Here is a 10894-nt window from a genome sequence, read left to right on the forward strand (position 1 = left end):
AAGCGGAAGCAACACCAAAAGAAAACAGCAGCAGTGGAAGAAGAGGTAGAGTGCGGAGGGTTGGTGCAAAAAATTGAGTGCGTCGTCATTTGCGCGTTGTTCGTGTGCCTGCTCAAAGGTGGAGGAAGGAACTCCTACAAAAAATCCGAACTTGGGAAGGGAAGTAGCCGTAGATCGAGGTTGACGTCCGCGGTGAGTTTTGAAGGTTCTGTTTTCTTTTCGCCTAAAGCAATCGCGTTCGTGCATGATGTGATTTCATTAAATGAGTTTTATATTGTCAATCTAGGGTTTGGAGGAATATTTTTTCGTGTCCAAAACTGACCGTTGTGTTTTTTTAATCAATGCAGAGCAATCACCCGGGAGGTGGAACGATACATAATTTGTTTCGTCGTTGTTCATTTGTTCGTTGTGGTACCCTTGCATTGATTTAGGTATATCTGTAGTTGTTTTATTGTTTGTTGGATGTGTGTTGTAATGTTTTGATTTAGGTATACCTTTAATTAGTTTCTTTGTTATTTTTTTTACAAGACATGAGTGACGATAGTGGTCCAACTAAACATAACAATGGTAGTGATGATAGTGAAGGGAGTGAAGGTGGTGATGTGGGAGAGTTCAGTGATAGTACCGATGTAAGTTGTTCAGATACAACAATGGTAACAATGTTTACTGACATTGATTTCAAACAATATGTTGTTAATTGTGGTGTAATGTTCTTTTTGTTCTGCAAATTATGTTCAGGCATTCTTGTAGGACCACATATCTGTCGTTATTGAATAAGAACTTAAGTGAGGACAAAAGCTTTGTATTCAAAGAACACCATTCTGGTGGTTCACTTTGTTGAATGATTCTGTTAAGATAAGTAGAAACGTGCTTGGTGTTTTGTGCAAGTTGTGGGTAGAAAGAAGAGGTGGTTTTTTACTTAACTCTATAATTGTGCCATTTAAGTTATTAGATGTTTGTTTAGGCTTAGGATTGAGGATTGTCGGAGATGTAGTGGATTTGGATGATGTCGTTATTGAAAGTGTATGTAGGAACATTTTTAGTGAGAAGAAGGTTACTGTTGGGGTGATATATAACTATCTCTTGAACCACTCGGAATGTGTTGCTGTAGATGATTTTTGCAGGTTATACATCCTAATAGGCATATCCGAGTTTCTTTTGCCTAATAGAAATGCAACCGTATTCCCCATACTTTTCAAGATTGTTGATGACTTGAAAAGTTTATGGCAATATAACTGGGGTCGTGTAGTTTACGAGTACTTAGTTGGGAGTTTGTGCAATGCTTCATTGCTTTTGAAGATGGAAAGCCATAGGAAACACTTTCATGTTGTGGGTTGTGTTTATTTATTACAGGTAAATTATATTTACTTACATCATGATTTCAAAAGCATTAATGAGTAATTGTTAATGTTAGCTTACATTTGCTTTATGTGTGGACTTTCAGCTTTGGTGTTTTGATCACTTTGTATTTGTGAGAAGAAAGGGTGCACGCATTGGCAATGAATTTCCAAGGTTGTTGCGTAGGATGAATATTAAAGTGGGTGACGGTGCTTTAAAGAGTAGTTTGGAGAAGAATGTGGTAATTGATTTGGGTTTGATTTAGTAGTTAGAATGTTGTTTTTTTGTGGATGCACCTCTTTTTAGTTTAAATATTGTTAATGTATTTCACAGATAGTTGCTGATCTTTGTGTGTCAAAGGAAGAACTTCTTCACGCAGAAGTTAGAGAAGCGTACGAATTGTTTGGTCATGATGTTAGTCGAAGTAAGAGGGCAACTGGAGGAGTAGATTTAGGAAGAAGGAAGGTTGAAGTTGAGGTTCTAATTGAAAAGCAAGAACGTGAAATAGGTGAACTTCGGCAATGTTTATCCCTTTTAGAAGGAGTTGTTCATGAGAGGAAGACGGAAAGAACCAAGGACTGCAATCCTGTTACTCCTTCTACCAATGTTCAGGACAGAGGTAAAACATTTGAAGACCAATTTTATAGCCAAGGTGGACTTCAATCACATGAAGCATGGAGCCCACTGCATTCTACTGTTAAGCGCAGTGTTGGTGTCAAAGTCGGAGAAGTTAATATGGACACCCCACATGGAAGTAATGAAGAGTTGTCAAAAAATGTTAGCCATGTACAGGAACCAAATCCACCACATAGTAATATGTATGACAGAATGAAGCATCATGGGCGGGTACGGATTAAAAGTCGCGCACTACGTACCCCTTACACTGGGAATGCCCCTAAAAAACATGGTTCGCAAAAATTTATTGTTGTGAGATACATGAAGCTTTATTTTTTGGTATGATGTGTGAAGGCATTGATGATATGTTGTTTGTCGCGATTTTGAAACTTGACATAGCTATTTTGTACCACAGATGGAAAGAAAGGTTGGAATGTGTGTGTTCTTTGATTGTATGTTGTTCAAATTTTGTGTACGAAAAAGACATATATTCTGACATTGAACGGTTGTTGGTGTTGTTGCTCTTATTACCTTATGTCTGACTAATAAGTTATCCTTGATTGTATGTGAATTAGCTGTTGTAATATTGTGATTTGTTTAAGGATGTGATATTGTTGTCAATTAGGAAGTCATATATTGTATAATAAAAGAATTTGTACCGAAAGAATGCTCTAAAAAGCCATTTATTAACTGCGTAAAAAGACAGTTACTGGGTAACCGTGTTCGTTGTAATATGTTAGCTTTGGAAATCATTATACTTGGTACAAAGACAGTGATGTAAAAACAAATATACCGTATCTGAAAAAGTATGTTCCTAACAAATTTTGCGATCCCTTTATGGTCTAATGACTCTTGGGAGGCATAAGAATTGGTACCAAAAGAATGCTGTAAAAACACATTTATTATGTCGTAGAAAGGCAGTTACTGGGTCACCGTGTTCGTTGTAATATGTTAGTTTTGGAAATCATTATACTTGGTACAAGGACAGTGATGTAAAAACAAATATACCGTATCTGAAAAAGTATGTTCCTAACAAATTTTGCGATCCCTTTATGGTCTAATGACTGTTGGGATGCATACGAATTGGTACCAAAAGAATGCCGTAAAAACACATTTATTATGTCGTAGAAAGGCAGTTACTGGGTCACCGTGTTCCTAGTAATATGTTAGTCTTTGGAAATCATTATACTTGGTACAAGGACAGTGAAGTAAAAACAAATATACCGTATCTGAAAAAGTATGTTCCTTAAAAATTTGGAAGATCTCTTTGTGCTGTAATATGACTCTTGGGAGGCATACGAATTGGTACCAAAAGAATGTCGTAAAAACACATTTATTATGTCGTAGAAAGGCAGTTACTGGGTCACCGTGTTCCTAGTAATATGTTAGTCTTTGGAAATCATTATACTTGGTACAAGGACAGTGAAGTAAAAATAAATATACCGTATCTGAAAAAGTATGTTCCTTAAAAATTTGGAAGATCTCTTTGTGCTGTAATATGACTCTTGGGATGCATACGAATTGGTACCAAAAGAATGTCGTAAAAACACATTTATTATGTCGTAGAAAGGCAGTTACTGGGTCACCGTGTTCCTAGTAATATGTTAGTCTTTGGAAATCATTATACTTGGTACAAGGACAGTGAAGTAAAAACAAATATACCGTATCTGAAAAAGTATGTTCCTTAAAAATTTGGAAGATCTCTTTGTGCTGTAATATGACTCTTGGGAGGCATACGAATTGGTACCAAAAGAATGCCGTAAAAACACATTTATTATGTCGTAGAAAGGCAATTACTGGGTCACCGTGTTCCTAGTAATATGTTAGTCTTTGGAAATCATTATACTTGGTACAAGGACAGTGAAGTAAAAACAAATATACCGTATCTGAAAAAGTATGTTCCTTAAAAATTTGAAAGATCTCTTTGTCCTCTAATATGACTCTTGGGAGGCATACGAATTGGTACCAAAAGAATGCCGTAAAAACACATTTATTATGTCGTAGAAAGGCAGTTACTGGGTAACCGTGTTCCTAGTAATATGTTAGTCTTTGGAAATCATTATACTTGGTACAAGGACAGTGAAGTAAAAACAAATATACCGTATCTGAAAAAGTATGTTCCTTAAAAATTTGGAAGATCTCTTTGTCCTCTAATATGACTTAGCTCAGACACATCAATTGGGACCAAAAAAATGACGTAGAAACATGGAACAAACATAATGTAGTAAAAGCACAAATACTGTATCATACAAAGGCAGTTACTGCACGCATAATGACTTTTCTAATGCAACTGATTGGGTACAAAAACAATACAATATAAACAAAAATATTATGTCAATGTTTTCGAATGCACCAGACTTGCTTCAAAATGTGTAATGAAAAATACATATATTGTATACAAAAAAGGCGGTTACTGGTACACTGACTCCCAAAAAATACTTTTGTGATATAATGTCATCGACAAACAACGACTTCACAAAGACCTGTTGTTTGGCAATGTCATCATGTTTCCAACTACCCAAAGCTCCCATCCACTCAAAAAATATGCATTGTGATGTACGTTGTTGTCCCTGCGGAATTTGAATACAATCATTACATTGAAGTGCCTTTAAATGGATGTAATTTGGACATTAGAAATTATTTGACTTCGAACAGCACCTTTTCAGTCGGCTATATTGGAACTAGTTGTGCCACCGACTTTGCTCTGAACGGTCGAATTGAATGAAACATCACCGACTACTGCCACATTGAAGTCCTGCAAATTGGATTTTAATACTCAGTTATCTGTATGGAAATTGTTTACACCATACTCCACAAATTACGAAATCATACCCATTCTATATGACGATGAACATCTGTCATGTCATTCCCCACCTGGTGGTTAAGTGTTGGCTACAAAAACCCAAATTACATGATTCAAATGCACGGCCAGATTATTGTGATAATAATAGGAGATTAACTTACGGTGTTGTTGGTGTATATTTCAGTCATCTTTACCACCGAATTCTTTTTCTTTGTAATTTTTTCTACTTTGGATTTCAACCTTAGAGTACGAGGCCTTCCCTTTCGCTTTACTGCATTTGGGCTGCGGACAATGGATGCCTGACACGAATCCGGCGGTGGGAAGGAAGACGTCATCCTGGTGTCAACATGACGACCATCACCACACGAAGTCAACTCCACCGGGTTTCTGCCACACCTCAGTTGCTTAAATAGTTGTTCCGTTCCAGCATCAGATTCGCATGCAACATCGGCAATCTGAAAAAATTCCTTGCACAATGCCCGGTACCTCTGCATTTTTGGGTCCTTACTATGGGTGTTGTAAGCTGCTCTCATTGAAGTATATCTCCTTCGTATAAGTTTGCTCCATCGAGGAATGATATACTTCGTGGATATTGTTGTTGCTTCCTCTTGGCCAAGGACCGTGAAACAGTGTCGGCAGACGATACCACGAAACTCAAAAAGCTGGCACGAACATGATATTATGCCGCTTTTGGCATCATAATGCACATCATAATATTTGTTTGCAGATTTCCCATCCCACAATAATTCTTGGAGCACGACGTAGTTGCATCCCGATGGAGTAACATCCACCATTTTGATTGCACAATTCATCTTCGCGCGGAATTCCATTTGTATTTCTGCAAACTTCGAATGTGTGTAGGCTTGCTGATATTGTCGTTCAATAAGGGACTGGGTGGCACATGGGATTGTAGTGTTCAAAGAAGCAAAGTCCGCCTCGCATTCCTTTTCAGCTTTGTGACGTAGCGCATTTTCGTACTGTACTACAAACTGCTGTAACATTGTCGTTGAATTGATGAATCCATCAAAGAAGGCATTCAGTCCCTCACTTCGTTGTGTGGTGGACATACCAGCCCAAAAATTTCCTTTCAAATAGCAAGGCACCCACCGTTGTCTTTCTTCGTATAGTGTGCCCAACCACTCATTCTTATCCAACTCGTGATCATTTATTAATTGTTGCCACCCGGTCTCAAATTGGTGAACATTGACGGTCTCGTAAACCAATGTCTTCAACTTGTTTTTGATAGTCTTGTAATGAGTATATCCTTGCAACTTTTCCGGGATCTTTTTCATTATATGCCATAAGCACCACCGGTGACGAGTATTTGGAAAAACAATCTCAATTGCATTTTGCATGGCCCTACACTGATCAGTTAGAATGCCATCAGGTGACTTGTATGACATGCAATTATGCCAACAGTTAAAAAGCCACACAAAGGTTTCTGTATCTTCAGCTGACAACAACCCGCATCCTAATAATATTGACTGACCATGGTGATTGACTCCAACAAATGGTGCAAATGGCATATCATATTTGTTGGTTAGATATGTAGTGTCAAAGGAGACAACATCTCCAAATTCTGCGCATGCTGCCCTACTACGTGCGTCAGCCCAAAATACATTTGATATTCTATTGTTATCATCGAAGTTAATTTCAAAGTAGAATTCATCGTTCATTTGTCTCATGTGAGAGAAGTGTGCCATCAATGCTTGGCCGTCTCCTTCCTTACCTAGTGCCCTTCTTTGTCGTCCTATATAATTCCTAACATCACGCTCCACAAAAGGAAGGTTCTCAAATCCGCCAACATCACAAACCAGTGATTGGAAGCTTTTGTTAATGCGGACGCCGGCTTCATCATTCATATCGAGTGTTCGCTTCACTTGCATGTTCAATTTTTTGTTGCCGCGCATCATTCTTGACTTCATAGGGCTTAGGTCATGATTGTGATGAAGTATGACATTCTTTATGTGCCACTGACCTCCTTTTTTAATTGTTGTTATCTTTGCACCACAGTTCTTGGTTTTTTTTGGTTGGCTTTTCAATTCGGGAGGGATGGTGGACACGTAGTTTCCTTCGCGGCTACAGAACAATTTCACAAAACATAATTCGTTGTCTTGTCCTTTACTTGAACTTCTGACACGGACACCAAATCCACATCTGATGGCGTATTGCTTGTAAAAGTCTTTAACCTTGTCGACTGTTTCAAAAATCATTCCAACCGTAGGTACCTCATCTAATTCATCCTCTTGGGTATGCGAAGGCATAGAATGAGGTAATGCTTCCGACTGCTCTATTTCGTTGTTGCATAAACTTATTTCTTCAAGTGAAATGGGGTTAAGTACGTCGGATGCCCACATTTCGCTTAGTTTGCCCTACATTATTTAAAAAAAAAAAATACAACATTTGCATTTTAGACAACAGAATATTAATATTGTCCGATGTCTAAATCCTTTTGGCACAATAACAAACACATACAAAATATATCGCTTCATCCCTTAATCCCGGAGTGGTCAGAATATATCGCTCAACTAAAATAAATCGTGTGATATCGTGTGATAAATGTTAAAGAAGTAAAGTTCCAAACTTATAACAATGGAAAAGTGGACTGTGACAGTAAAATGCATTTTTAGTGGAGTAGACTAAGATGTTATAAATGAGGACCTTTACCTTTCACCCCCAAGGTCTTTGCGCATTCATTTCGGTTGGTATGAGTGGTAGACACAGATTAACTTCATTGCCGTCGGTGCGCCAGAGTAATGAAGACTTATGTAATGATGTTTAGGTAGGTGGAAGAAGAAGTAAAAAGGTAAGGCTTGGCATTCAATGTAACAGGGTACATTCGGTTTGCTTCTTCAATACGTTAAATAAGGGCAATTTGGTCCATTCGAAATTTCGTACATTATATCAATTTTTTATTGTCCATAAATAGCAGTGCTCAATTGCAGCTCCATCGTGCTCGTGTGCGCTTAATACAGAGGTATATAAGGAACATTTTTTTTCATATGAATATACAGCTGGGTTGATTTGACGGCTTAATTTTCTTATCTTTTCTCGCAGTCGGCGTACAAGACGACAAGGGAATATGCAAGCATACGGTGGCGGTGGAAGTGTGTACAATGTGGGCAATTCATATCTAGCCGCCATTTTCAACGACGGGAAAATGAAGGAGTACCATGACGGGGTTCGCTTCGAAGGTTCCATTCCAAGTTTGTTCCGCATCCCATATTCTTGTACGATGCATCTTTTAACTGATCTGGTTATGAAGAGTTTGGAGTTTAAATCCGATAAGCATGTTAACAAGTTATACTTCAGGCAGCCCATCATGAATGAAAATGGACTTGTCATGTATCGGGCAACTGAATTATCCTGTGATGACGATGTCATTTACATGCTTAAGTGTAAGCCAGAGTTTCCAATTAACTGCATTATAGAACTTTTTGTAACATTCACACGGTCGCCGACCCAAATACTGGAACTGTTACAAAGAAGTCAGACTTCAACGGATGGAAGGCCAATGTGTATAGAAAGATGTGACTTCTTAATTTATTTTGGAGGAAGGCTTCGCCGAGCCACAGTTGTAGAGTGCCCTTACGGTCATGGGTTAAAGTTTAAATCTCACGCAGTGGTGAGAATGTCCCTGCGCCACAACATCACATTCGTTGAGCTTGTTGACAAGTTATCGCATGGAATACGTTGTGGAGATCGAAAAGTCATCACAGAAATTAGTTATAGACGAGGAGTTAAAGTTTTAAACAACAAACTTTACCACGACCTTGTTGAAATCAAGTGCGACACTGATATTACCCAAATGATCCAACGATGGAAAGATGTTCAAAAAATTAGGAGAAAAGTAATTACTCTTCTAACTGCAGGTTATATCGAGCTTTTTTTACAAACCAAAGATATTCGGCCACCCACCCAAGAAGAATCGTACCAAGACATCAAGCCATGGTTGTATACCACCCCTTCGGGGGGTTTAGGCATTAAAAGCATGTGGGATTTAAATTGGTGATTGCACAAAACAGACAAATGTTATTGCTTTCTTTGCTTTCGATTCCGCAAATGTATCACCCTTAATTATTATGGTAAGTCGAAGGAAGTTTGGCAAATATGAGTAAAGACATTGCAGTGTATTTATTACATGGTATTGAAAAACGGAAGTTTGCAATCCGACAGGTTGGTGTAATTGAATGACATTGAATTCGTGTAATTAATTTCTACCAAACATCGTAACCCTTATGCACATGTGCGGTAACCGCCGGTGCATATTACCCCCTGCCATTGAATGCAATCAGGAGTTGGGACTGTTGTAGCGATCCGACTTTCCCTATTTAATGCTGGTCATTTGCCAAAATAACACACATTCACTCACGTTCAGAATACCCTTGACGGCTTGAACTAGGGTTTGTTGACGTGATCAAACATCGAGATGGCGGCCTCCGCAAGCAACCAACCGAGCAACTTTCTATGGACATTCACCACGCTGCACATCGAAAATAGGGTAATTTTGTCCGTGCTTCCCCCTCCCACCACTATCGTCTGCCATATTTTCTGACTTTTTTTGCTTCCATCTTTTTCCCCTTTGAAAAACACCGTGAATGGATGCTGCAGAATTTTGGCTATGTTGATAGGCATTTTGCTGTTGCCTATGCCGATGAACTCAGCGACAAATGGATGTGTGTGGACAACAATGGGTTGCTACACAAGTTGAGGTACAACCAGGATCCACGTTCGCCGAGACTCACCAAAGGTTGGGCCAAACTCAGGACGACGTTCAACATCCAAGGGAACGTACATGTGCAACTTAGATATTTAGGTAGCAACCAATTTGAAATTACCATCTTCACAGGAAATTGCTCTGATCTAAGCATGGAGCGTTACCTGCATCTTGCGACAACAGAGAACGACAACTACATCCACTGCGTGAAGTTGACGAATGAGCAGGCAACCTTGGATCATTTGGTATGTTCGTCCTAACACTTCAAAGTTGCACCGCATATTTTTAACACACACTGCATCTAATTTGGTTATCATTTTTTTGCAGGATCTGAACGGTGATATAACTGGGTTGATCCGTAACAAGAACATTCAGAACCTGATGTTAGTCGGGCTAAAAACGGTTGTTACCTGCAAAATTCTTAATTTAGAAGTATCATACGCGACAAGGATCCTTGATGGTTGGAAGGAATTTTGCATTGACCATGAACTGAAAGAGGGTGATCTAGTCTTCTTTGAGATGGAGATGGCAGGAGATGATGAAGATGTAGAAGTTTTTGTCAATGAATGCATGTGTGATTTTTATCCATCATACAAGCCAATTGTCATCGACAGCCCTTGAAGTAGTTCTTAGTTGGGTCAACTTTTTTTTGTTATGAACTAATGAAATAGTCGTACCAGATGTCATGTTTTGAGGTTTAGTATGTTTTTTGTGTGTATGAAATGGGTCTTATTTTGGACATCTAACATCATGTATGACGATGAAGGTAGTACAACTAAATAATAACAAAAGGCTTTATTTGGTTCTATGTATGTGTATTTACATTCAGAACTCTACTAACTGCGTTTTTATTCACAAATAAGTGCTTACCACTGCTAATCTTTTTGGACAACCTTTATTCTGAACTCCGAAGAATACAACTGTGTTGTTCTATTCGAATAACTGGATGGTTACGTTACGTGAAATGCACACATGAATAACAACTTCATCTTGCGAACTAAACAATAAATCAATCTACTAACTGGGTTTTTCTTCACACATAAGTGCTTGTGTGTGCTATAGTTTTTGTACAACCAGTTTAAATCGACGTCCGTGGGAAGAAGCACCCCGCAAATAGTGTAAATTGATAACTTTCACCCATTACGGTTTCCTCTCTTTGGTTTGATGTCGTATTCCCACCAACCTTTCTTCTGAACTCCGAAGAATACAACTATGTTGTTCTATTCGAATAACTGTATGGTTACGTTACGTGAAATGCACACATGAATAACAACTTCATCTTGCGAACTGAACAATAAATCAATCTACTAACTGAGTTTTTCTTCACACATAAGTGCTTGTGTGTGCTATAGTTTTTGTACAACCAGTTTAAATCGACGTCCGTGGGAAGAAGCACCCTGCAAATAGTGTAAATTGATAAC

The 10894-nt window shown here is 38.5% G+C and overlaps 1 protein-coding gene across 1 annotated transcript; it reads right to left on the reverse strand.

Moving 5' to 3' along the window:
• Positions 1 to 4615: 4615 nt before the first annotated feature.
• LOC114170115 (protein FAR1-RELATED SEQUENCE 5-like) lies at positions 4616 to 7113 on the reverse strand. The gene is made up of 3 exons (XM_028055601.1): positions 4918 to 7113; positions 4786 to 4845; positions 4616 to 4708 (listed from the first exon to the last, which is right to left on the reverse strand). The coding sequence occupies exons 1-3, from the start codon at positions 7111 to 7113 to the stop codon at positions 4616 to 4618; spliced, it is 2349 nt and encodes a 782-aa protein (XP_027911402.1).
• Positions 7114 to 10894: the final 3781 nt, after the last annotated feature.

Source organism: Vigna unguiculata, chromosome 11 (assembly GCF_004118075.2).
Source record: "Vigna unguiculata cultivar IT97K-499-35 chromosome 11, ASM411807v1, whole genome shotgun sequence".
NCBI classification, from domain to species: Eukaryota; Viridiplantae; Streptophyta; class Magnoliopsida; order Fabales; family Fabaceae; genus Vigna; species Vigna unguiculata.